The following is a 27,391-nucleotide window of genomic DNA, read 5'->3' as shown; positions in this document are numbered from 1 at the left end:
GGCGCGTACTCAGCACGTTCTGGCTGCTGCTGCTGCTGCAATCTTCATTCATTACTAGCTAATAATACCACCTTGTCCCCTCCGTGACTCACTGCTGGGCTAAGCAAGTCATGCTCAAGCGACTTGCTGGCAGCAAGCCCACTTACGGGGTGTTACGGTCACCCACAGCCCTTAAGGCAGGGGGCATCATGCTGGGTGCTGCATAAGTCTGGGGAGAGCCAATCTCTGCACAGGGAGCTTCCAATCTAATAATGAGATGGAGGAAGGTTTATTGGCCCTGTTTTACAGCCCAGGGAGCTCAAGTGACTTCCCCAGGGCCATAAAGGAAATCTGCCCCAGAGGGAGGGCCTGGACCTAGCACTTGTGGGTCCCACCCCAGTGTCCAGGTCCCCCCATCTTCGTTGACCCCCAACCTCCACTGCCATCTCGTTCTCTGCCTGCCCTGAGCTCTTCAACCTACTCTGGCCAGCCAGGCTACAGGCTGCACCATTTCAGGCCATTAAAGGGGAAGTTTTCTTTGGTGGCTTTCTTCTCCCCTTCTCTGTGACCCTTTTAAGATGAAGATTTTGCCTGGCTGAGAAGCCAGCATTTGCTTGGCTTAAATTCTTTCCTTTATTGCTCTCCAGTGGCTCAGAGGAAATGCAATAAACATTTCCCATGCCTTGGCCCCTCCAGAGGACCTTCCTGCCATTGAACCGAGCCCTAGGAAGGGAACAAACCAGAGCTGCTACCATGAAGCATTTAAAAGGGCCTCAAGGCAGTGAGGATGCCTGCTTAGGGCATCCTTCACCCTGTGGAAAGTTACCATGTCTCCCGGCAGATCCCCCAAGATATCCATGGATCCTGGGGGAGCTGCAGGGCTAGGGCACGGAGCCCTTGGCCTTTTCCATGGAGGGCAGAGAAGTGCTTCTGCGCTTGCTGCATTAGAGGCATGTGTGTGTGTACGTGCGTGTATCTGTGTACATGCCTGTGCGTGCGCCTGTATTGGTTAACTAACTTGGTCTGAGGTTTGGGCTTTATCTGTATTATTTTCTCTTACAAGCGAAGCGCGTGGTCTCTGCAGCCGCCTCTGAGATCTGGCTCATTAGAGAGGCCTTTTGTTCTGGCAAGAATGACAATCGGCATCAGGCTTGCGTTCTATTCCATCTCAGCTGGTGTTATTGTTCCCAGAATAACTACAAAGTGCCCCAAATGAGTGTGAACAGGCCTCGGCTGACAAATCTAGTCAGGTTTGACAGTGCAGACGTGGGCGTGAATTTGTTTTTGCTTCACAAAGCGTTTGCAAAGTGACTTCTAGCTCGTCTGTCTGCCTCCTCATCTAATCTGTCACCATGGCACCTCGGCGCTGGCAATGCAGGCCGGGTGCGCTCTGTGGGAGGCATGTCGGCAACCTGCTGCTCACCAGACAGAGCCAATTCCACAGCCACTCACTTTTTAGGGAGAGGAAAGCAAGGGGTCCCCATAACCTGTGCACAGGGGCAGTGCCCCCCTGCCAGCGATTGCTGTACCCCAGGAACATGAGGGAAAGCTGGGAAAGCTGTTTCCCTATGGGGGAAGAGAGAGGGACAGACTCCCAGGGACAGTGGGCAGCATGGGGCATGCGTGGCCAGCTGTCCCCTTGTCTGTGGCAGGAAGGAGACATCTGTGCCTCAAGGCAAGGACTTTGCACTGGGTGTATTTCCCAGAGGGGCCTCTTTGCACGGAGCCATACAACACTGATGCATCAGACTCACCATACAGCGTAGTGTGTAACTACAGCTGGGTGTCCATTGGACTTGTCCTAACAAATGAGTGACTGCTTAAATGGCATGGTTCCTTACCCAAAATGTCACAGCTCCAGCCAGGGCACAACTCGGGCGCTGCTGCTCCCACAGGATGGCCTGCTTGCCCTGGAGCTCGAGGAAAATCGCTATTAGCTCTTGGCAGTACAGGTGCTCTGACACACTCAAACCGTTCTGATTCCCTCTGGCTAAGATCAGTAGCACATCACAGCGCTGCCTCTGTCTCTGGTATTTGCCTGTGCTGGAAACTTTTGCATCTGAGCACATGCAGCCTGAGCCCCCTGCCCCATGCAGGGAGATGAAACTTTTCTCAGGATGATACACCTGGGATGTCCATGAGGTGACTCCTGGAGCCGGAGATGGAAGCTTTGACTGCTCAGCTGCCCCAAAGGGGTGAGATGGCAGCCAGGGCCGGGCAGAGTGTGATGTTGGCAAGGGGATCTGGGCAGGAGGCCTCCAGAGCAGCAGGTCGGAAGGAGGAGAGAGGCCTAGGAGTGGGGACAGTTCCAGGAGCAGCAAATGATGGGCTGAAGCCAAAATGTGTGTGTCCTTTTAAAGCAACCATGCTGCTGTGTGCTAAGAATCCCAGCAGGCAGAGGGAAGGCAGGTGTGCTAGAGCACACAGTGGGGTGATGGTGCTGGCCCTGTGTGCCCGTCTGCTGGGCAGAATATGGGGGTGTAAGCAGCAGTGGGGTGCAGCGAGTGCAGAGCTGTGGGTGGGAAAGATGAAGGACTGGATCAGAGTTGCTCTAAGCAAAGGGGAGCCAGCAAGGGGCCTGTGGGGGATTGGAGTGATGGGAGAGGAGCACGATGTTTGCGCAGCCCACAGGGGGCTTGGGCAGTGGCCCTCTCCACTAAGATCAGACCTCTTGGGCCGTGCTGGATGTTTCCTTTTCTGGTCCCCAGTGCAAACTCCCCCCCCGAGTCCTGCCCAGCGCTCCTTCTCCGAGCCTAGCCACAGAGGGGCCCTTCTCCCCAGGGGCTGAGCACTCTGCCTGCGCGGTGCACTCAGCGAGCATCCAATGGTGCATGCTGAGCCAGGCTCCAACCCTCGCCAGGGGACCACCAAGGCTGAGCCAGGCTTGGTCACCGGTGAACGGAGGCTCCAAAGGGCCCTGTGCAGCTCCTCCAGCACTCGGGGGGCTGTGTTCAGAGAGCAGCCTCCAGCCCCAGCTTCCCTTTGCTCTTCTCCTTTACCGATGCCCCTGATGCTGCCTGAGAAGCTGACAGGAGAAGGCCAGAGGAGAGCAGGAACCAGCCTCTGGCTGTCTTAGGAACAGCAGGGTTTGATCCCATCCATGTCCTGGGAGGAGGGCACTTCCAGGTGCAGAGTAGAGACTCTCAAGGGGCGTGAGGAAGGGCCCCCAGCCTCCTTGCTCTCCTTTCCCTGTCTCTGCCCTCTTGAAGCATCAGCTGCTGTGCTGGGAGTTCTCCTAGCATCAAGGCTACCCACTCAGGGCCACATCTCCCCCTGGGCACGAGGACCCAGCAGCGCCTCAGCACCGATCCAATCCCTTGTTCCGTTCTCTCTGATCACAGGGCCCCAGGCCGGGAACACTGGGAAGAGGCGGTTGGAAAGCAAGAGAGAAGGTGACTGTTCTCTTGCCCCGGGCTGAAGCTGAGGGCCAGGAAGGGCTTCCCCTATGTGGGGGGCACAGTTGAGGGTTTCTGGGTTTGCACACCCTCTTCTGAAGCACCCGGCACCACCAGGGGCTGGGCTCGCTGAGCCAGCTCCTAGCTAGCGCAATCCGGCCCCTCTCCCTGAGACTGCACAGTCCTGCCTGGCACCAGCAGATGCTGTCCCCACTGCCAGGCAGGGTCTCCGCATGACATGTGTCGGGGAGCAGCTGACCTCACCTGCCTCTCTCTCTCTGCTCGTACCTTGCTGGACAAATGCAGCCTGACGTGTCATTCTGTACCCTCTCCCCGTGCCTTCGCTGCCCTATGTGGGTCATAGGCCAGGCTGTCCCGGCAGGGCTCGTGAGCATGCTGCAATTATCAGTTCTCAGACATCTCCCACCCCCCAGGTATTACCCCGTGGGGTCCATGAGAGGGAAGCTGGGGCTAAGAAACCTCCCCATTGACTAACCCAGAAGGCTTCTGGGGGTGGGGAAAGCCAAAGGGAAGGGTAAGGAGCTCTTCCCTCAGCCTACGGTAGTAGGGTCCTGCCTTTCTCATCCCTCCTGCCTCAAAGCCTTCTCTGTCTTATGGAAGATTCCATTTATCCTTACGGGTGAATATGAAAGTACCCCACATAGGAAGGAATAATCAATTGCACACATACAACATGAGAAATGACTGCATAGGAAGGAGTACTGCAGAAAGGGATCTGGGGGTCAGAGAAGATCGCAAACTAAATATGAGTCAACAGCGCAACACTTGCCAAAAAAAAAGGGGGGGGGCAAAAGGAGTGTTGTAAGCAAGACAGGGGAAGTAATTCTTCCACGCTACTCTGCAATGATTAGGCCTCAAATAGAGTATTGTGTCCAGTTCTGGGCACTGCGCTTCAGGAAAGATATGAACAAATTGGAGAAATGCAGAACAGAACACCAAAAGTGATGAAAGATCTAGAAAACATGGCCTCTGAGGAAAGCTTGAAAAACTGTGTGTGTTTAGCCGGGAGAGTAGAAGACTGAGGGGCGACATAACAGTCTTCAAGTGAGTAAAAGGTTATTATAGAGAGGAGGGTGATAAATTGTTCTCCTTAACCTCTGAGGACCGGACAAGAATCAATGGGCTTAAATTGCAGGGAAGGAGGTTTAGATTGGACATTAATTTCCACCAAATGCATCCGATGAAGTGAGCTGTAGCTCATGAAAGCTTATGTTCTAATAAATTTGTTAGTCTCTAAGGTGCCACAAGTACTCCTTTTCTTTTTGCGAATACAGACTAACATGGCTGCTACTTTGAAAATTGGACATTAGGTAAAACTTCCTAACTGTCAGGGTGGTTAAGCACTAGAACATATTGCCTAGGGAGGTTGTGAATTTCTGTCACTGGAGGTTGTTAAGAGCGGGTTAGACAAACACCCATCAATGGTCTAGAACCTAGACGCTAGATAATACTTAGCCCTGTCTCAGTGCAGGGGCCTGGACTAGATGACCGACCGACGTCCCTTCCCGTCCTATGCTTCTGTGATTAATGCTGCTGCCCCTTGGGGAGTGAATCAAATACAAGTATAGTGTCATTCCTGCAAATATGGCCAGGGGTTACCCGTCCAACTTCAGCCGAGCTAGACACAGGACGTCGACTCCCCGCATTCCCAGGGAGTGCTTGAGCCCTGCTAGGCCCCAGGTCCCGCCCCATCTCTTCCTGGCCCCGCCCTGCCCCCGCCCATTGTCTCTTCCTGCCCCTGCCCCACAGCACCTCCTGCAGGCCACTGAACAGCTGATCGTGGTGGATGGAAGGGCTGGGGGGGAGGGGGAGGAGCTGATCCGCAGGGCTGCCGGTGGGTGCTAAGCACTCACTAGATTTTTTCCTGTGGGTGCTCCAGCCCCAGAGCACCCACAGAGTCAGTGCCTATGTGGGACACAGTATCATGGCAGTTAGACTGGGGGCTTGTAGTTAGGACTCCTGGGTTCTATCCCTGGCTCTGGGAGGAGAGTAGGGTCTAGTTGTTAGAGCCAGGGGTGGGTGCCAAGGCTCCTGGGTTCTACTCCCAGATCTAGGAGGGAGTGGGGTATAGTGGGTTAGAGCAGGCAGGCCTGGAAGTCAGAACTCCTGGCTTCTATTTCTGGCTCTGCCACTGAATCTGTGTGACCTCGAGGAGGTCACACCCCTTTCTGTGCCTCAGTTTCCCCATCAGTAACAAGGAGCTAGAGACGAACCCCCTTTGCAGTATTGTTTCTGCACTCATACAGGGAGTCTCTGATAAGGGCTGGCGGGGGGGGGGGTTTGCTGGGAGCTGCAATAGGATGGATCTGGGCAGAATGACTTAGAGTGGGTGCTGTGAGACTCAGAATGGGATATGGTTGTTCTCGTTGCGGGATCTGCCTGGCTTTGTGCTTTTGTTTCATCACTGGCCAGGGAGGGTTCCCAGCCATCCCAAACTCTGTGAGATCAGCCTCGCTGCCCTGCAATGCCAGGCCCTCTTTGGAGGGGGGGGTGCTGCGTGCTGCCCAGGAGCAGGCAACCCATCGCTGATCATCACAGCCTCCCTGCCCTCCCCTGAGCCAGCATGGTCAGAATCAAGAGTGGGGGGCCCCTTGGGGTGAAAGGCACAGGCTGTGTGGCCGGGTCTCTACCATAGCGCTTTGAAATGTGCCCCTGGCATGACCTAATTGCGAAGTGCCTGGCCTTGCAGTCTGCTTTGTGATATTCTGCCAGCCGGGGGTAGCTCTTGGGAGTTGTTTTTTGAAAGTAGTTTCCTTGGGCTGGGTTTGAGGTTAAAAATAAAAATGCAAATTGTGCCCCATATAAGATCCTGCCTGGGGGGAGCAGCCAGGCATTGACCTGCCTGCCCCGCCAGCTGCTGGCAGAACTACAAGCCGCTGAAAGCCAAGGGTCACACTGGGAGGTGTCAGGGAACCTAATACTCTGCACTGCTGTCCCAGTGCGCTGGTGGCTGGGTGCTGAGAGCTTCTGCCATTGGCTCCAGGGGAGCTGAGGACGCTCGGCCCTGGGTGGGGAATCCGAGAGATCTCCCCACAATCCAGGAGTCGCTCCCTGGGCCAGGTGTCAAGCCAGCCCCATTGAGATCCCTGCGGAGAGGCATTCACAGAAAGCAGGGCAGCCTGGTCGAGGGCAAAGTCACCGGGCGTGGGGGTGAAGCTGGTGGCCCCACAAGGGCATCTTATGTAACCCTCCATGGCTGAGGACTCAGATGTGCTCCAAGCAGCTGTGTCTTGGGAGTGTGTAACAAGGAGCGCTGCATTCCCTGCGATGGTGGCTCCAGCCCAGCAGCAGTGCTGGCCACACAGTCCGCAGAGGAGAGGCTGCAGCTGGCAGAGGCAGAGTCTCCCACATGCAGCACTCGATGAATGTGGCTCAGAGGTGAGGGGTGCTGTGGTGGGGATGGACTCCCCCAGCCCCTGGCTGGTATTATCCCAGCATGCCATTCTCCCACTAGCCCAAGCCAAAGCCAGACCCTCTTGTTACTGTCCATCCCTGAACACAAGAACGGCCGTACTTGGTCAGACCAAAGGTCCATCTAGCCCAGTATCCTATCTCCCTGTTCCAGGTGCTTTAGGGCAAATGAATAGAACAGGCAATCAGGTGATCCATCCCCTGTCCTCCACTCCCAGCTTCTGGCAGTCAGAGGCTAGGAACACCCAGAGCATGAGGCTGGATCCCTGCCCATCCTGGCTAATAGCCATTGCTAGCCCCACCCTCCAGGAATTTTTTTTTTTTAACCCAGTTGTAGTTTTGGCCTCACAACCTCCCCTGACAGTGAGTTCCATGGCGTGACTGTGCATGGAATAAAGCATTTCCTCTCGCTTGTTTGAAGCCTGCTGCCTGTTAATCTCATCAGTTGTCCCATGTGGTCAGCGGTGGATCCTGGGAGTTGCTGGCTCCCTATTCAAAGCTGTATCCCCGTTAGTAACAGAGGCTTGTTCTGCCTGATCCCTCTCTCCAGGGCCAATCTCACCTTCCACAACGCAGGGACCTTTTCCTGCAACAGCTGGGGCAGGGGAATATCTCTCTTCTCCACCAGCACTATTTGCAGGGCAGCGGTACCCAGGGTTTGCCTGGCTCAGGGTGGGGGAGGGGAGCACGGATGCCCTGGGTTTGCCTGGTGTGCGGGGGGGCTGGGGAGGTTTCTATGCAGTGATCATTCCCGTTGGCTCATCAGTCATAACCCCCTGCCTGTGTCAGGGCTTGATGGATAGCTGGTACGGGGTGGCCCTGATCCCAATGGCATCAGCCCAGTGCTCATTAACGGTGATTCATTTCACTACAGTGACTGGGCACTGATATTGAGGTGTTACACTGACACTGTCCCTGACAGTGATGCCTTTACACACAACAGGAGCAAGGCAAATAAGAGAGGAATGCAGCTGGCCAGCCCACTGGTGTCAGCTCCTACTGGAGCTGGGAGCATAGGACAGAGAGACTATACCCAGTGGCCAGGCTGGGCTTCTGTGACTCCTGGCGCCTATGCAGCAGTGAGACAGCTGCAGTCCCTCTGCAAGAATTGCTGGTCTGCTTTTCCTGCACAGCCTAGGAGCGGGGTCTTGGCCTAGCAGCGGGAAGGGGGAGGGAATAGTGGCTCCTAGGAGCTAGGGGAGGGAGGAGGGACCTGTGGTTGAAGCGGCGGGTCGGGACACCTCTTAATCAAACCCTTGGAGAGGGCTGGGATTTGGAGATGAGAGGGCTGAGACTGGGATTGGTTCCCCCCATCCAGGCCCCCAGTGTCAGGCTGGGCTGGGCACCCCCAGGGCACCAGCCACAACGCCTGCCTCCCACTGAGGCAGGCCTGAAACAGTCAGATTTCTTGGGCCAGTGGAGCACATGGCTCATTCTCCGGGCAGCAGCCGGGAAGGAAGAAATGTGGGGTTGGACAAAGCCCCTGGGCTTGGTAACACATCTCAGTGCCAGGGCCCCCTGAGCCCCAAGTTTCACTTCCCAGACTGCTTCTCAGCTGATGTGCTGTTTCAGTCCCCTCAGCAGCAGGGCTGAGTCGATAAAGCAGTGGACCAGGAAGCGCAGAGATTCTATTTCAGTTCTGCCACTTGGATGTGAGCCACTTTGCCTCACCCAGGGGCTCGGACGGTGCCTCAGTTTCCTATCTGCCACATGGGGATAATGATCCTGGCCTCCTTGTAAAGTGCGTTCAGATCTCCTGATGCTAGGGCCTATGGTTACAGGTGCAGGTCCCTGTGGGCACTGTGGATGGGTCTGGGTGAGAGGGTCACTCTGGGGAGGTGACATTGACTCCCACTGCTTGCTCTGGTCCCCACTGTGGCAGGCAGGGAGTCAGGGCTGGCAGTGGCACTCGCTCCCACCATGAACCTTCCTGTGTGAGGAAGCTGCTACCTCGGGCTCCCCTCCTGTTCTCTGCCCTGATCACAGCACAGGGAAACAGTGCAGAACCACAGGGAGAGACCGGCTGGGCAGCACTCAGCAAAGTGGAATGGCTCTATTATCCAGCCATGAATAACCAGCTAATCAAACAGCATCACATGCTCCTTCCCAGGGTGCCTGGGCTGTGGACAGCAGCAGCTGAGCAGCTATTAGCTATACCCCAACAGTGCGGGGCCACAGGAGATTCCTCCTGTTAATAAGCATGCTGGAGGAATGGGCAGTTAAAACATTTGCTGCTGAATTCCCCCATCCCTCCCCTCACCCCCAAGCCCCAGGAGTGGATCAGGGCAGGGCAAGCAGAACCTCCCTGCAGGGGGCTCTCTGTTTCTCAAGGGTTCCTTTGTGGGTTCCTCTGAGCCCAGCAGCACTGCCCATGCTCAGCCACAAAGGAGCTCCCAGTCTGGCTTGCAGGTCCTGCCCCTCTGTGATGGCCAGGTATGGGGCGCACAGTCAGCAGCCTGCCCCAGGCTGGATCCGGAGGGAGTTTTCCACAGGTGGAGGGGTGAGGTTCCCCAGCCCTCATTTGGGTTGGACAACTGGAACGATGGGCTAGTGTTTACATTGTCCAGGTGTGGGGGAGACAGGCTGTAGGTTGATGGATTGTAGCTCTCTTTGGATCAGGTGGGAAAGCCCATTGCCTCAGGTGGGGATCTCAGGATCATTATCTCCATGTTCCAGATGGAAAACTGAGGCACGGCAAGGGGCCTGCAACTGGACCAAGGTCACCCAACAGGCCAGTAGCAGGGCCGGAATAGACCCAGGTCTTCAGACTCCCCGTCTGGTGCTCTAGGCACTACGTGCTGCCTACTAGTAGAGTAGACAGGATTTGCGTTTGTAACCACTTGCATACAAAGCACAACCCTTTCCACTGCTCCAAATAGCAACAGCCCCAGACATCCATGTAGACAGGAGCAGTGACACCCCGCCCCCGGGTACCCCACATCCAGGAATAGTGACCCCAATGTCTTGTGTGCACACAGCAGCCCTGGTGCATACATCAGTGCAGCCTTAGGCCAGGAGCTCTCCCTGTCTAGTGGGTGAAAAGAACACCCCCCCCCCGCCCTTTGGCAGCTCCCTGACTCCCCCCCGGTCCCCCCCAACACACACACACTCCACCTGGCCTCCTGGTGCTAGCTGCTGGGTGTATTGGCTCCAAACCCGGCCGCCATGTTGTGTTTGGCCTGGATAGCCAAGCGACAGGCCAAGGATCACGCCACTAGCCTGCGGGGTCACCCCAGCCAAAGGTCCAATAAAGCTCATTTTAAATTAAAACAAATTTTATTGACATTTTCGCTAGCGTGGCCCCATGAGGTTGGACCGGAAGCCCAGCTCCCAGCATGCACCATGGCCTCCCGAGCAGCTCAGGCTGGGCAGAGAGCCTGGGCACCTAGGGAACAGGAGGGGCTGCCGGGATCTATTATTGAACTGTTGTCACAAAGCTCCAGTCTGCTGGGGAAAAGCATTTGAGGGGGGCAGCACTCATCTGCGTTCTGCACCAGCCTCCCTGCTCTGCCCCGTCTGCGCTGGCTGCATGGGAAACGACAGGCTGCTCACACCCCTGCTTCCACAGGCAGCTTGTTCACGGTTCCTTGCCACCAGACCTGCGGCATGGCCCAAATCCCAGAGCTGGGAGACCTGCAGGAGAGGTGCTCAGGGTAGGAAAAGCACATGGCTTGTTTACAGGAGACTGAGTAACCTCCCCTCCCCACCTACCCCCGATCCCCATCTGCTTTAGAAGGTAGCTCAGGATCGCTATCCCCCACGTTACAGGTTGGAACGGTGAGACAGAGAAAGGAAGGGACTTGGCTAAGGTCAGTGGCGGAATCAGGAATAAAACCCAGGTGTCCTAGTTCCCCAGCAACGCCAAGTGCACTATCAGGAAGCAAAGGTTCTGGTCTGTTCTTACTGTGGCCAAACAGTGTCATCGGTTTCTAGCACCTTGCGTCCAAGCGTCTTGCTTGTTACTGTGTTTGGGCCACCAGCCCAGCCTGTCGCAGCAGTACTGCTTGTGAGTCCAGTGGTGTCCGTCGCAGCCACGCTGCTCGTGCTGGGCAAAGTGTCCGCTCTCCAGCAGACCCCATTGGACAGTGAGGGGTGCTCAGGGTGGAGTTAATGCTGGTGGTTTGTCTCAGGCAGAAGCAGCCACGGTCTCTGGGCTCTCGGTAGTTTGCTGGAAACAGGCCATATCACAGCAGAGCAGGAAACTCCTCAGCAGAGGGGGCATCGGGTAATCTCCCCTGAGCTGCCAGAGCCCTTGTGCAGTACCAATTCCCCCCACCCCCAACACTGCCCCCTGCCTATGTGTCTCCACCCTGACCTGGTGGGAAGGGAATTGAGTCTCTGTGGCCTATTCAGCCCTGGACCTCTCTGCTGGGACTGGCAGGCAGCACCAGGGGCCAGCTGTGAGTTTTAATTAATAGGAGCCCTGTTTCCTTTGTTGATTGAACAAGGGGGCTTAGAAACGGAGACATGTAGGAATAATAACGAAAGGGAGAGAAGAGCCCTCTTACTGGTCCCTAGAGGCTTTACAAAGGTGGCTCGCATTACCTCAAGGTATCAGTGGGGAAATTGAGGCACAGAGAACCAGGATCAGGAACAAAGCTCATCTGCCAGCCCAGTGCCTCATCGCTGCACCACCCTGCCCACCTCTTTCTTATGGAGCAATGCTGCTAAGGACTCATGGCCTGAATTCTGAGTGCATGGCTGAGCGGCAGAGCTGGAAGGAACGGCGGAGGAAAATCCTGGGGTTTGATAAGGTATCAAGTAAATTACAGGAAAAATTGCTTTTAATTGCTGGAAATCTTTCTCCCTCTCCCTGCTGCAGGAGCGGTGCCCCCGCGCTGCTGTGCCCAGCCACGCACAGGGCATGCTGATGGTCTGGGGGGCCCATCTAGCTCTTCCTAGGCACTGTTGGCAGCAGGATATTATTGTCTGGACCCTCCTGCTCCTCTGCTGTCAGAATGTTTCAGGTTTACACTGTTTTCAAGCGGCCCAGGAGGAATTATGCCCTGGTGCAGACTAAAGCGGAGGGAGGCTGGCTGTGCCAGATGGCTGATCCTGGAATAAATGCCAGGACCGCAGTGAGCCCGAGCTCTGGGTTCCAGGAAGCATTGACCCCCCTTGTCCCCTAGCTGCCCGCATGTGCTGTGCCATGGAAAGTGAGCTGCAAGTGGTGCTCTGGGGCAAACCCAGCGAAGCAGCTGTGCCCTTAGTGCTGCTCACGGAGGAGCTGATGGTCTAGCGAGAAGCCTGGCCAGCAGTTGGTGCTGGGCATCACCCCACCCAAACCCACGCCCCAGACATGAGTCTGAACTGCATGTTCCTGCGGTGGGGCTGGGATGTCCAGAGGTCACTAGTGTCCTGTGAGGCATCTGGCTGGAGCAGGAGCAGGTGGCAGGAAACCCCCTGAGAACTTGTTCCAGGGAGGGGGCAAGGCCTCAGCTAGAGAAGCCAGATGGGGGGCACATCTCTAACCAGATCTCATGAGCTTCCCACATCACTGGGTTACAGCAGAGACGAGCATAAACCAAACCCCGAGCTGTGGGGAGGCTCCAACCTGGGGATGGGAAAAGCAAATTGAACACCCAGCACACCTAGCAGTGCTGGCTTCCCACCGTGTGGCACCTAGGGGTGCCCCGTTTAATTAGCAGGGTGGTTCCAGTTAACACACATTCACTCGCACAAGCTGAACTGCTATGAGCCAGGTTTAACCCAACATCAGAGCAGCCACAAAGGGCTTTGCTCTGGTTTCGTTAAATTGGTCTCACTGTTAGGTAAGCTCTGTGTGCGGACCGGGCCTGGGACACTTTGCCCTCCTGCCTGATGTGGCTGGTTCTCTGGCCTGAGCCTTCCAATGAGCATAAAACCAATGGGGCAAGAGAAGCAGCAGCTTTCTGAGCCTGAGGCTCTCCCAGGAGCAGGGCAGTTTGCTGTGTCCAAGAGCATGGGGCCCAGGGACCTGTAGCAGAGACAGCTGTGAAACAGACCCCTCCTGACCTTAGAGCATAGGCCGCAGTGGGCTCCTGAAATGGACATTGACTGGATTCTTCTCAGCCACGGCCAATGCCACGATCAGGGTGTACCGCCAGGGAAGGGTGGGATGCAGATCCCAGAAGGGATGTGCCTGTGATGTACTTGCTGTTTGCCGCTGAGGGGGTGGGCTAGTCGAGCTGGCGATGGTAGGCACCATCATTGATGTACTAAGGAACATTGCACCGCGTGTGACATCTGGATACGGGGGTGAAAGACAGCAGGATGGTGACTCTAACACTGGGGACAGAAAGGGTAGGCGGTGGACGAGGTGCTTAGGTCTGGGAGGGCATCATGATGGACGTGACTCTGATCCCCGGCTGGGGCTGGCTTTTCCACCACCCAGGACCCTGTGCTCCCCAGCTCTGGCCCGGGATTGGTTCTGACAGGCTGACTGCAGCCTCCCTAACTCCTGGGGTGTTAACAGAACCCGAGAGGCCAGCCTGTCCTCCACTGCTAATGTCAGTTGGCTGACACAGGAGTCAGCTTAGGTTGGCTACGAAGCGTGGAAGCCAGGAGCAGAAAAGGATCAAATATTCTTGGGGGGAGGGGCGGTGGTGGAAAAGGCTCTGGGGCGGCGCGTAAGACCCTGCCTCCCTGTGGTGCCCAGGCCTGGTCACTACAGAGGGCTGCTGCAGACAGAGACTGTCTTCTCCCTGAGCCAGTATGGAGGCAGCCTGTGGTATTGGTGCTGGCCCCGCTGGGCAGGTGGCTCACTGCACTGGGAGGGGGGATGTGGTATGGCCCAGAGTGATAGGGCAGCAGCAGTGGAGTTGCACTGGCGTATGTCAGAGGTGACACCTGCCCGTGCCTTGCCTTCCCGCTGGCAAAGCTGCTTTTGCTTGGTTTTCTGGCTGCTTTCTTTCATGCTGGGGATGTTTTTCTTTTTCTTGGGTGCCGAATGATCTTGTGAGAGGGAAAAGCCAAGAAACATAGCTGGTGCATGACAGCTTGGTAAACTGGGTGCCAGCAAACAGTCCACATTTTAATAGGGCTAAATGTACGTGTATGTCTGGGAACAAAGAACGTCAGCCATACTTACAGGAGCTCCCCCAAACTCATCCTGCTCCTTCTGAACTCAGCCTGGCCCACAAAGCAGCTCTGAGCTCCCCCAAACTCTGCCTGCTCCCCCACAGACAGAGGGCTACAGTGGCCATATTTTGGGAGGGTGCTAGGTAGTCTGGGATTTGTGTGTGTGTGTGTGTGTGTGTGTGTGTAGGGGGGACTCAGGCCCACATAATGCAGTGCAGATGCTGTTGGTACCCAGTTGCTGTTGGCAACAATTCCTAACCTGGGGTTACAAATGAGTGTAGACGCTCAAGCCTTAGGTTACCAAACCCAGGGTCTGTCAACTCGAGTTCTACTAACCCAAGGCTCACACTGCCGTGTAGACAGACCTGTAAATGCCCAGGCATTCTCCTTGCCTCACCCCCCAGCTGCTGTGGTGGGCCCTGCCCCCACGCCAAAGCGAGGCTAAGAAGGGATCATAGAAGAGGCCTGGACCCCAGGAATACTGGAGGAGACAGTGTAGGCTGGGGTTTCAGAGGTCAGTCCCCTGTGAGGGGCAAGGGCAGTGCACAGGCTCTAGCAGCTTTACCTCTTCCCTTCTGCTTTCAGATCACATACAACCAACCAGAACATCAGCCTGAACTAGGGTGACCAGGTGTCCGGTTTTCGACTGGAACACCATGTCAAAAAGGGACCTTGGCGGCTCCGGTCAGCACCGCTGACTGAGCTGTTAAAAGTCTGGTCAGTGATGCTGGGGCGCTAAGGCAGACTAGTCCCTACCTGTCCTGGCTGGCACAGTGCTGTGCCCCCGAAGTAGCCAGCAGGTCCAACTCCTATCCATAGGGCTCCACGCGCTGCCCCCACCCCAAGCACCGGCTCTGAGCTGGGGGTGGTGCCTCCGGGTGAGAGCGGCATCTGGAGCCTCCTGGCCCCCCCACCTAGGACCCAGACCTGCTGGCAGCTTCCGTGGCGTGCGCAGGATAGGTAGGCAGCCTGCCTTAGCCCCCACGCTGTGCCGCTGACCAGGAGCCGCCTGAGGTAAGCGCATGCTCCAACCCAGAGCCACAATCCCCTGCCCCAGTCCTGAGCCCCCCCCCAAACCCAGAGCACCCTCCTGCACCCCATAGCCCTCACCCCCAGTCCAGAGCTCGTACCCCCTTCCTGCACCCTAGCCCCCTGCCTCAACACGCAGCCCCCTCCTGCACTCCCAATCACTAGGCACCCCCCCCAGCCTAGAGCCCCCTCCTGCACCCAAAATCCCTCATTCCCAGCCCCAGCCTAGAGCCTGCACCTCCAGTCGGAGCCCTCACCTCTTCCCACACCCCAACTCCCTGCCCCAGCCTGGAGCCTCCTACCATACCCTGAACCCTCATTTCTGGCCCTACCCAGAGCCAACACCCCCAGCCCAGAGGCCTCATCCTCTCCCGCGCCCCAACCCAGTGAAAGTGAGTGAGGGTCGGGGACAATGAGCCACTGAGGGAGGGGGAATGTAGTGAGTGGGGGTGGGGCTCAGGGAAGGGCCGGGGCCGGGGTGGGGCCTTGGGGAAGGGGTGGGGCTAACCCTAGTTTTGTGTGACTAGAAATTTGGCAACCCTACCTGGCCCGCCCTCCAGGAGCTAATGGAACCAATTATTAACATGCCACCGTAGGGCTGACAGGAGAGATGAGCTGATCCCCACTGATTAGAGGGGGATTCTGGGCATCCGGCAGCGATTCCCATCTCTGAACCCCAGTGGCCTCTGATCCCCTGGCCCCCTCTGATCCCTGACCATCTCCTGTGGAGGGGGATTGGCTGCCTGCAGCCTCTTTGCTGCTCATCACTGGGTTATTTCTGCCAGCACAGGGATGCTACCAGGAACACCGTGGGCATCTCAAGGAGCAGAGAGCCAGGGCTCCACTTGGCTTAGGTTAGCTATCTCTGTTCCTGCTGCAGGGCTCATCCTCGGATGCTTATGGCACATCCTCTGACTGTGCTATACAGGAGCTCAGTTAGTGATCACAGTGGTCCTGCCTGGCCCTAGAATTGGGGCAGACAGTTTGCTGGTGCATGGGCAGGTGGCCCATCCCTGTATCTGGAATCCAGCGCTCCTTCCTGACATTCTTGTCTTGGAATTTCTTCTCTCTTGGTTTCTTGTCCTAGAGCTCCGTGGTAACTGCTGCCATTGTCTTTGATTCAAGGAGCACGTGCAACATGGACATTGAATTTGTGCTCCTCTGCCTGTACATCTCTGAACAGCGTGCTGTGATCCCCTGACAGTGCTAAGGGCGGGTCCCTTGAGACTCCTACCAATATTTTGTTAACATTGGTCATGCCTTTTCAGCTAACCTATTTGACTGTGCGTGGTTAGGACTTGATTGGGGGAAGATGGATAAGAGAGATGAGAACTGATGTAGCAAAAGGATATGCTGTGATTGAGAGCCATTCTCTGTTACAATTTACCATGTATGGTGCTAGTTGATGAAAATATCCCTGTAGAGAAGTCCTCTAATAAGTAGCAATCATTCCTGTTTAATGTGCATAGATATGCGTCAGCTCGGCACCAAGGGTGATCTGAAATTGTATGCGGTTTTACTGGTTCCTTTGCATTTGGCTTCCTGCCTTGAGTATGGCTTTCACACTTGGATACCTTATCTTCAATAGCGGCATACTTGCCGGGCCAGCATAAGACGTCTTGGGTCTGTTCTTCCACTTCCTAATTAAACGTTGTGGATTCTGATTGGCATTTCGGTGCGCTAGTCTGACACAGTGACCTCTGTGCAGAACCCCGTCACGTACGGTCATTTCCGCTGGATAGTCCCAGGAAGGTCCAAGTGTCTGGGTTTCTTCTGCTGACCAGTACCGTCCTGGTCCATCCAGAATTCCTCTCTCGAGCTGTCGGCAGGGTGGAGCGTTTTGTGTTTCTTCTTTGAGCATGTCATATTTAACTTGGGGAATTGATCGCACTTGAGCCAAGTCAGCGTTTCTAGATGCATGTGAAGCATGTCACCATGAGAAGCTCATTGCTGGGCCAGTATTTCACATGGTGCAATGAGCATTGTCTGAGTTTTGCACAATGGTTTCCATGTCCTGGCGTCTAAAGGTTTAGGATCTTGTGGGCGCACCAGCTCCACCTCCCTGCCGCCTAGTGTTTAGGTCTGACACTGCATGCAAACCCTGCCTTGTTTCCCCTCACCCAGGTCTAGACAAGTACAAACCAGCCCACCTGAGCGTTAGAGCACCCTGCAGGACCTCACGTATTGATGACAAGATTAACATAAACCAGAGGCAGTTCATGTTCAGGCCCATCTCAGGGGCAATCCAATACTGCATGGTGCTTCAGCCATGGGTACTCCAGGCCAAACCCCACGTCAAGGGCCAGGACCCCTAGGCTGCTCCACTCCCTTCCCCTGACGAACAGCCTCTGGTTCCTCCTTTCAGGATATTCTTGGTCCCATCATATGTTCCTTCTCTTGGGAACCTCCTAGTTCCTTTCCCTGGCCTACTCCCGGGACCACTCTCACTCCAGGGTGGCCCCCGCCAGCCCCTTCTCCTCAGAGGCTGCTTCTTCCAGGGGTCCCTCCTGACTGAGCTTGGGCAGCCTGTGTGTAGGGGGCAAGTTTCTTCTGAGCCAATCTGTTAACCCAGGGTCCATGGCGGCAGCTCGGCCCTGACCCCCCTCGGAGGGCTGCTGGCCCCAGGATCACTCTGATTTTACCTTGAGCCATTTCTGTCCATGCACAGATTCCAGAAGCTGCTCCCAACAGACCCGGAGCCAGCCTTTTCTTCTCATCCTGGGGCATTTCAGTCAGTTCTTTGGATGCCCCTGCCGCTGGCCAGCCCCAGCACAGAGAACGCCACCTCCTTCAGGTTTTCTGCAGTGCCACTGGCTTCCAGGGATGTCCAGGCTTGCAGCTGCCTTTCCTTGCCAGGATCCCTTCCAGGGTGACCAGAGATTCAGTAACAAGGGGCTGAGACCCAGGAGTGCTGGGAAGGGACTGAGCTTGATCTCCTGGCCCCAGGACCCTGCTGGTCAGGGTCACCTGGCAAGGGTCAAGAGCTTTTACAGGTGCAGACTGAGCAAAGCCATGGGACCCCACGTGTGCTGTAAGGATGGTGGAGGGATCTGTGACAGGGAGGCTAGACGATCCCTTCTGCTCTCTCCTGCCATGATATGTCTCTGCTGCTAGGGACCTGCTAGGATGTTTCCTGCGGCTGGGGTCCAAGGGCTAGATCCAGGCAGCCCCAGGTTCAGGGTGTCCACTGGGGGTTAGTAGATAAAGACAGAATTAGTGCTCACATTTGTCTGAATGGCCTGGTAATGCATTAGCATATGGGAGTCCATCTGAGAGGGACAGAGTGGTCTAGTGGTAAGAGCAGGGGGCCTAGATGGCCTGGGTTCCATTCTTAGCTTTGGGAATTGACTTGGATCTAATGGTTAGAGCAGGGTGCTGTGAGTCAGGACTCCTGGGTTCTTTTCCTAGCTCTGGGAGGGGTGTGTGGTTGGGTGATGAGAGAAAGGGTTGACCTAGGAAACCTGGCTTCTATTCCCTGTCCTGAGAGGCAGTGTTTGCCACTGCTTAGAGCAAGGCACTCAGGCTCTATTCTCAGCTTTGCTGCTTGCTTGCTCCCCTGCTCTGTGCCTCAGTTTCCCCATTTATAATGTAGGGATTATGATCCCAGTTCCACTTTGTAAGGTGTAGCATGACCCTTGGGTGGAAAGTGTTCAAGTGATTATTCCATCCCGTGTCAGTGCGCAGTTCCCCAGGGGGGAGAAGGGGTCAGTGAGACAGATCCTGGAGCCTGCTGCATCCCAGACTGCCCTCCAGAAAGGCTGCATCTTGAATGCACCATGACTAGCCACTGGGTGCCTTCAGCTCAGCTCATTCAGAGGCAGAGACCTGGGCTCCTGGGGCCTCGCTGCTCTTCCCTGGCTGCCTTTGCAGCTTGCAAGTTCATCTGGGAATGACTGCGGCCAAGCGCTGGGTCTGGAGGCGCCAGTGGCAGGTGCTGGCCTGGGGAGGGAGGCAGGGCACAGAATCTGGGAATAATCCCTAGCTCTCTGGCTGGGGGTGCCCTGAGGTTAATACCTTTCGTGGGGAATGGCAGACCAGGCGGTCTCGGTGCTCTGCCAGGAGGCACTAAAAATCCAGTCAGCGGCAGCAGGGCTGCTCCGGGGAGGATTAGGCTGGGGCAGGGCAGTCCGTCTGCTGAGTGGCCTGCTGCCTGTCAAAGCTTTCCAGCCTAGCCCCACCCACACTGCAGAGAGCCCTGTGCTGGGCCTGGGCTCCCATACCCCCTGGCCCGGGCTTAGCTGGCCCATAGGCACCTCCCCAGCTTACACAGGGCTCTGATGGGCTCTGTCCAGGAGGGCAGCTGCACAGAGAGCAGAGTCAAAGGCCCTCTGAGCATACCAACTGCTGACGCTCTGGCTGTGTGTCAGCTGGTGGGGAGCAGCATTAGGGGACGCTCTCTGGGCCATGGCCAAGCTGCATGAGTGTCAGGGGAATGCCGGGTTCTCCTTGGGGCAGCATGCGGTCTGCTCTCTGGGCCGTGGGGGAGCTGCATCAGGCCTGGTCTCCAAGCTTTGCCAGAGCCAGCTGGTTTTTGCCCCAGCTCTGCAGAGGATGGCTGCCAAACCCCACACAGTGCTGAGGGCACGATGCCCCCAATCACAACGTGTTCTCCCTGGCCTACTCTAAGCAGGGTCCTAGATCAGTGCCCACACCTGCTGCCTTCACCCCCATAACTGCCCCACCCTCTGGAATCCAAACAGTGGCCAGCACCCGCACCGGCCCAGCAGGCTGTGCTCACCGGCTGAGCCACCCAGATAAGGAGTCCCCATGTCCAGGAGCTGCAGGGTTGTCCCTCCGCGCGAGGGAGATAGCGCCTGGGTTCTCCATGCACTGCCCACGGGGACGCTTATCTCCCCGGGGAGCCAGTAGCACCCACCTCTGCCCATGTGAGTGTGAACTGGGGTGGGGGCTGTACTGCACTGCTGCTGGGGTGTCTGGTGCTCTACTGATCCCACGAGATGTGGCCCCAGCCCCGCTGCCTTTCCCGCTCCTAGTGACCTGCTGTGGTTGTGGGGGGCCTCTGGTGGCTGTGGTGGGAACAGACTCTTGAGCAGCTCAGGCTTGCTGGCAGTTCTAGTTTATTAGTAGAAGGCCGACCCTGGCTCCCTGGGTATCTGTGAAGCGCCTGGCATGGTGGGGCCTGCTCTGAGCTCTTAGGGTAGAGTGACCAGACAGCAAGTGTGAAAAATTGGGACGGGGTGGGGGGTAATAGGAGCCTATATTAAAAAAAAGACCCAAAAATTGGGACTGTCCCTATAAAATTGGGACATCTTGTCACCCTATATTAGGGGGATCCCACAGACATGGGGATAGAGGCACAGACCTCCTCTGAACTACAGATACCTCAGCCATTCAGACGTCAGCCACTCAGAACCTCTCTAGGAAAACGCACCCAAGTGCTAGCACACAGACGCCTTGCTGGAGTGTCCGAGGAGGCCGGTTCCTGTTGGCTGGGCATGCTGTGGAACAGAGGAACATCCCTCGGTGCAGAGATCCAGGAGCAGAGTGCACGTTCCCGGAAGGATGGGCTGCTGCATTCGTCCATTGCTGCTTGGGTCGCTGGGTGCCAGAGAGCAGAGAGAAGGGAGCTAACACAGCACTATGGAGTGCATGAGCAAATACATCCAAGTATGCAAATGTCTGAGCCAAAAGCAGCCCTCTCTCCTAGCGAAAGCTGGGCTGGAAACAGCTGGCAGGCCCAACTCAAGGGACCTCACAGAGAATCGCTGGCTGTCTGGTGAGAGGCCGAGTACCTTGGGGCAGGGACCGCACCTTGCTTGGCATTTCTGAGCCCAGTCAGCCTGTTGCTCAGCATTGCTGGGGAGGGGGGGTAGGGGCCCGCAAGGACACTGGGATGCAGCATGTGTTATAAACATCCCACTCTCCAGTGAGAGCTCCGATTGGGGCCTGCAGTGCAAGGAGCCCCGGGGCTGCTGACAGATTGTGTAAATGTCATGCACACGCACACCGCTGAGCCGTAACCCTGCTTCTCCGACTCCACAACCACGCCAGCTGACACACAGGTGATAGTAGCAGTAGTAGGCTTCTTATCCTGGGTGTGGGCCCAGTGCACTAGATAGCAGCATCGTGCTCTCAGACACAGACCCACAAAGCCAGGACATTACACACTATACCTGCACAGAGCATGCTACCCTGTGGATCCTCCACTTTAGCATGGCAGATGGAGGGGCTCAGAGTTTAGTAGCCCTGCACCCGTGTTCAATACACACATGCAGCCCACGATTCACTGCCATGATGCAAGTGTCTGTTCTGCAGGAAGAGTGACCCTACCTCTCCCCTGGCGCTCATGGTACCCATCTGGTCATGGTACCCACCCAGCCCTCTAGCATGTGCAGTTCAGGGACTCCTGGGGAACACATGCCTGTGCCAAGAGCACACTGTGGCCACCAAGGCTGTCGTCCGTTTATGCAGCCCAGAGCCTGCGCTGGCTCGTACGGCCCAGAGCAGCCTGGCACAAAGCTGCTGCCCCCCAGGAGCAATAACTCTTGTTGCATCCCCTTGGGGGAGCAGCATCTTCCTAAGGCCCTTTCTCTTAGGCACCTTCGGCCTGCACATGCAGCGGCCAGCCGCCAGGGGGCGCTTTGTGCCCGCGAGGAAGGGAGGGAACCACCAGCCGGCGCCGTTGGAAGCTGTTGGACTCGAAAGTCAAAACATGTTTTGTAGAAGCTTATGTAACCCTGGTTAAAAAGCGACCTGCTTCTGGGGTGCCCTAGCTCCCGGGCGCAGCCTCGAGCTTGCCATTGTTCGGGCGTTATTAGCGAGAACTGTTTGGTTTCGCATGCACATTTTTACACTCGCTTTGGCCGCCGGGTTTAGCGCGCTTGCAAGCGGGGGGGGGGGCTAAAAGCTGTTTTCTTTTCCCGATCGACTAGAGGACGGGTCGGGGTCGGGTTCCTTTGCTTTCCAGCGAGCCCCTTGAACCGGGTCTGACTGCAATATTGCAAGCTGCAGAAATCTCGGGGGGGGGGCAGGCATTGGAATCCGGGACACTTGCCTCTCCAATGATGCAATGTTTTTGCAACATGCAAAACGACCCTCCACATCCGTGTGTATTGGGGATAAAAGCCTCGGGGGGGGGGTTAATAGCGCCGGGGGTCTACACACACCAGCTTCAAGCAGAGAAGGAGGCTGCTAGCAAAGCCCTGGCGGCGGGCGGAGCTCTCCAGAGCTTGTGTGTAGGGAGAATTGTGCACGGCGGAGTGAAGCCCCCTTCCCCCGCATGCCCTGCTTGCGGGGGGGGGGCGGGGGGCAGGGCACGGAAAGCGCGGAGAGCTCCCTGAGATCGCCCCAGGGTTCAGGGCGGGGACATGGCAGAGCCGCAGCCTCGCCCCACCCAGCCCCAGCCTGACACCATGTGACGCCAGCAGGAGCCTCCGATATAAGGTGGCGGCGCTCGGCGAGCCCCCACTGGTGGCTTCAGCCCGGCTCGCGGTTGTCGCTCGTCCGGCCCCTGCCAGCCCCCTTGTGTTGCGCCCGGCCCGTGGTCGGCTCCGTCAGCCCCGTGAGCGCCCTGCCGATCCCGAGCGGCGAGAGCCCGCTAGCCCTGCCCCTGTGCGCCGTGGCCATGAGCACCGAGCTCTACCAGTCCGCCATGGAGGTGGCCGTGTACCAGCTGCATAACTTCTCCATCTCCTTCTTCTCCTCGCTGCTCGGCGGGGACGTGGTCTCCGTCAAGCTGGACAACAGGTAGGGGCCGGGCTGGGGGGCTCCGCGCGGGGGGCGGCGGGCTGGGGGCAGCCGGGCGGAGCGGGGCTCGCTGCGGATCGGGCTCGCTGCTAACTGGCCGCCGCCTTCCTGTGTCTTTCAGCGCCTCCGGAGCCAGCGTGGTGGCGATTGATAACAAGATCGAGCAGGCGATGGTGAGCACGGGCTGGGGTCACCCCGCGGGGCAGGGGCGGGGCAGGGCCCCCCGGGCTGATGCAATAGGGCTCCTGCCTGCCCCCTTCCCCGGGATCGCTGCGGGCCGCACGCCCGCCTTTGTCTGCCGCTAGCGACAGCACGCCGGGCGGGTCGGAGGATCCCAAAGCGCCGGCGGGACGCCCGCGGGAGTCCCGGAGCCCCAGGCCCGCGCCCTGCAGCCAGAGAGGCAGGACACGGCACCCTCCCGCCCCTTGCCCCTGGGAGCTGGCAGGGGCCCTGCTGGAAAAGCAGCAAGGTTCTTCTCCTTCTTCTAGCGCGCCAGCCATGCCAAGGGCTGTGGCACATCAAACTCTAAAATTGTTTTTCCTCTTGCGGGGGAAAGAGCGCAGCGATCTTGCCCTGGGCTAGAGGGACAGTGTTTGGTAGCAGATCCCAGCCCCGGTGTGGCCACTGAGCCCTGCTGAGAAGGGCAGAGAGCTGGGCTCAAAGACCCACAGAAGGCGCCAGGGAGTTGTTACAAAATCTGCTGCATGTTGAACGGTGCACAGTGTCCCTGGTAGACATGCCCCTTGCTAAACTGTGCTAATAGCGTCTCCTGCTTCCTGCCCGATGAGAGACCTTTAGCCAGAGCCCCATAACCACTGACCCTGCTGCAGCCAGACAGCTGGATTCAGCCGGCTTAGCTGGGAGCTCAGGCTAGCTCTGGGCATTGGTGATGGCAGCACAGAGCCCAGCTGGTCCTGGACTGCAGCCAGAGTCCATAGCTGAGCTTGGGAGTTGGGGCAGAATAGTTTGGTAACCCTGCCTTTGGTTGTCTCCTAGGATCTAGTGAAAAACCACCTGATGTATGCCGTGCGGGAGGAGGTGGAGATCCTCAAGGAGCAGATCAAAGAACTGGTGGAGAAGAACTCCCAGCTGGAGCGAGAGAACAGCCTCTTGAAAACCCTGGCCAGCCCTGAGCAGCTGGAGAAATTCCAGTCCCGGCTGCCAGCAGAGGGGCTGTCTGCAGAGGAGCAGACGGGCGGGGCAGCTGCCCCGGCCCAGCACACCGGGGGCTCTGCGGTGTAAGGTGGCTCTGTCCTCGGAGTGGGCAGAGCCACTGAACTCTTTCTACTTAATCTCCTTAAAAGTTGTTTCCTCCCTCATCTCATGTGGAGAACTTCCCAAGCTAGCGAGAGCTACAAGATGTGCCGGGGCGTTGCCCCAGCTGCTGGGACACTGACTGGCTCTGAAGGAGCGAGGTGGGACACTGCACAGCCAGACGACCCCCATGGGGGGCCTCTTTGCAAATCCGTGAGAGTGCAGGGGCTGCACATCCGGTCATGTGCCCTCGCTGTACCGTTCGGCAGGGCTCCTGCTGCACTTGACAAAGACTGATCCTTGGAGGAAGCCAGTTGTTGCTGAGGAGATACAAATCTGCCCCTCCTGCCACCCTGGAATGGGCCTGGGGTAGGAACCAAAAACTGACCTCGTCAGCACTTTTGTGTTGGCGGCTGTGGACAGTGCATGGCTTGTGCACACCACAGGTTGGGGATTACAAGGAAAGCTTTGTTTCGTTAGTGCAGGGATCTTTATATCCTTAGCTGCATCTAAGGAACGTATACACGCCACCAGTGCTGGGGATGGCTACCAAAGCCTGGGGCTCATGGGGGGCTCTATGGATGGTGCTGCCCATAGCTGTATGCCTGGGGCCGGCTGGGGATTCCAGCCGAGTGTGGAGGTGGGCCGCTTGGATGGTGTTTGGAAATAAATGGGTGACTGGAGCTGTCTCGCTGTGGGATAGATTTTTATACATAGCTCGGTCTGTATACAGACCCCCCCAGGAGGGAGATTCCTCGTCCCCCAGCCCGCCCAGTGCAGGGCCACAGGACACCCACAGCAGAGATTTTATAATAAAACATGCCAATGAGACCCGCCTGTCATGGACGGGGTGGCATGGCCCCTTGGGGGGCGAGAGCCGAGGTTATTTGCTCCATGAGCGTCCCCCCCTCGAGACAGCTCTCGCGGAGCGGACGGGGCTTCACTCTTGATGTTAGACTGTCAGAGCATTAACATGACTGTGTGAATCTAACTAGAAATGGCAATAAACTCTACTTTTGATAATAGATGCAGAGAGGTGTGTCTTTGTAATGGAGGAGGGGCTGGGTAGTGGGAAGGGTGGGGGTGGGACAGTGTTGATGGGAGAGGATCAGTGCCCCTGGGGGGAGGGGAAAGGATGGGGGGGGCAAACTCCAAAAGCTTTGGTGGGATGTGGGCTGAGGTTCAGGCTGCACAGGGAGGGACTCCCGGGCCCCTGTGTGCAGTGACCAGATACAGGCCAGCTGGTGACATCTGTGGAGTGGTTCTGTCAGGGAGCTCCCCCTGCCCACACCCACACATTCCTGGGCTGCTCTCCAGTGGGGTGCAGCGTGGGATGCAGTGCCTTCAGCCGGACATTGGAAACTCCCTTTAGCACTGGATGCTGCTGGCTTCCAACGTGAAGCCCCTGAGTCGGGGGCTGGGGGGGGTGAGTGGGGGAGTCAGTAATCCCAGCCCCCTCTGCATTTCAGCCTAATGGGCTAAGGCTTGGAGCCTTGTGGGGGGCCCCATCCTCACTGCAGCCTGCGAGATGAGAGCAGGGGTGAGGCGAGGGGGCCTGAAGTGTGCGGTGGGGGAGGGGGCAGGTGTGCAGGGGCATTGGATGCTGGGCTGTTACAAAAGGGAGACACGAGGGCCTGGAATGGGACTGAAAGTGAGAGACGTGCACGGGTGCATTAGTCCTCATTCATAGCTCTGCTGGTGCCCCTCAATCCTGACCTGCACCCTCTAGTGTCCCAGCCCTGCGCTCCCACACAGCTTTGTCGGTGCCCCTCAGTCCTGACCCGCAGCCCCCTGCTGTCCCAGGCCTGGGCTCCCAAACAGCTCAAATCCAGTCTGAGAGGGATTTTTGAGCCCACAGAAGGGGACTGGTGCCCCTGGAGGAAGATCCTTCAGACGGTGCAGTCACATGCCAGACGAGCAGCCGCACTCTCCCAAGCTGCTGGGCTGGGCTGCGGGCGCTGCATGAAGGTGGCGTTGGGGAGAGGAGAGGGGGGCTGCATGAGGGTGCAATGAGAGGGTCACAGCTCCTGGGGTAAAACAACTAAGTAAAAGAAGCAGTGAGAGGCAAAAAGCGACCCTTTAAAAAGTGGAAGATAAGTCCTAATGAGGAAAATAGAAAAGAGCATAAACTCTGGCAAATAAAGTGTAAAAATATAATTAGAAAGACCAAAAAAGAATTTGAAGAACAGCTAGCCAAAGACTCCAAAAGTAATAGCAAAAATTTTTTTAAATACATCAGAAGCAGAAAGCCTGCTAAACAACCAGTGGGGCCACTGGATGATCGAGATGCTAAAGGAGCACTCAAAGACGATAAGGCCATTGCGGAGTAACTAAGTTAATTCTCTGAATTGGTCTTCACTGTTGAGGATGTGAGGGAGATTTCCAAACCTGAGCCATTCTTTTGGGGTCATAGATCTGAGGAACTGTCCCAAATTGAGGTGTCATTAGAGGAGGTTTTAGAACAAATTGATAAACTAAACAGTAATAAGTCTCCAGGACCTGATGGTATTCACCCAAGAGCTTTGAAGGAACTCAAATGTGAAATTGCAGGACTACTGACTGTAGTCTGTAACCTATCATTTAAATCAGCTTCTGTATCAAATGTCTAGAGGATAGCTAATGTGACACCAATTTTTTAAAAAGGGCTCCAGAGGTGATCCCGACAATTACAGGCCAGTAAGCCTCACTTCAATACCGGGCCAATTGGTTGAAACTATTGTAAAGAACAAAATTGTCAGATACATAGATGAACACAATTTGTTGGGATATAGTCAACATAGTTTTTGTAAAAGGAAATCATGCTTCACCAATCTACTAGAATTCTTTGTGGGGGTCAACAAGCATGTGAACAAAGGAGATCCAGTGGGTATAATGTACTTAGATTTTCAGGTTTCAGAGTAGCAGCCGTGTTAGTCTGTATTTGCAAAAAGAAAAGGAGTACTTGTGGCACCTTAGAGACTAACAAATTTATTAGAGCATAAGCTTTCGTGAGCTACAGCTCACTTAATGCATCCGATGAAGTGAGCTGTAGCTCACGAAAGTTTATGCTCTAATAAATTTGTTAGTCTCTAAGGTGCCACAAGTACTCCTTTTCTTTTTTAGATTTTCAGAAAGCCTTTGACAAGGTCCCTCACCAAAGGCTCTTAAGCAAAATAAGCAGTCATGGGATAAGAGGTAAAGTTCTCTCATGGACTGGTGACTGGTTAAAAGATAGGAAACAAAGGGTAGGAATAAATGGTCAGTTTTCAGAATGGAGAGAGGTAAATAGTGGTGTCCCCCAGGAATCTGTACTGGGCCCAGTCCTATTTAACATTCATAAATGATCTGGAAAAAGGGATAAACAAAATTTGCAGATGATACAAAACTACTCAAGATAGTTAAGTCCAAAGCAGACTGAGAAGAGCTACAAAAGGATCTCTCAAAACTGGGTGACTGGGCAACAAAATGGCAGATGAAATTCAGTGTTGATAAATGCAAAATAATGCACATTGGAAAGCATAATCCCAACTATACATAGAAAATGATGGGATCTAAAT

At 56.2% G+C, this 27,391-nt stretch overlaps 2 protein-coding genes across 2 annotated transcripts in view; both read left to right on the top strand.

Annotated features, from left to right (window-relative positions):
* Positions 1-21,586, top strand: part of LOC119860913 — a 96,211-nt gene extending 74,625 nt beyond the window's left edge. Inside the window, exon 3 of the mRNA XM_038415112.2 lies at positions 20,183-21,586. Within this exon, the coding sequence (XP_038271040.1) occupies positions 20,183-20,207 (25 nt within the window). The 3' untranslated portion in view covers positions 20,208-21,586. The remainder of the gene's footprint in view (positions 1-20,182) is intronic.
* A 24-nt stretch (positions 21,587-21,610) lies between these two features.
* LOC119861303 (TSC22 domain family protein 3-like) lies at positions 21,611-24,880 on the top strand. Its single transcript, XM_038416297.2, has 3 exons — positions 21,611-22,601; positions 22,723-22,774; positions 23,598-24,880. The coding sequence occupies exons 1-3, from the start codon at positions 22,480-22,482 to the stop codon at positions 23,841-23,843; spliced, it is 420 nt and encodes a 139-aa protein (XP_038272225.1). The 5' UTR covers positions 21,611-22,479; the 3' UTR covers positions 23,844-24,880.
* The last annotated feature ends 2,511 nt before the right edge of the window (positions 24,881-27,391 follow it).

Source organism: Dermochelys coriacea, chromosome 9 (genome assembly GCF_009764565.3).
Source record: "Dermochelys coriacea isolate rDerCor1 chromosome 9, rDerCor1.pri.v4, whole genome shotgun sequence".
NCBI classification, from domain to species: domain Eukaryota; kingdom Metazoa; phylum Chordata; order Testudines; family Dermochelyidae; genus Dermochelys; species Dermochelys coriacea.
Note: the sequence above shows the minus strand (reverse complement) of the source record. Positions and strands in the feature narration are given on the sequence as shown.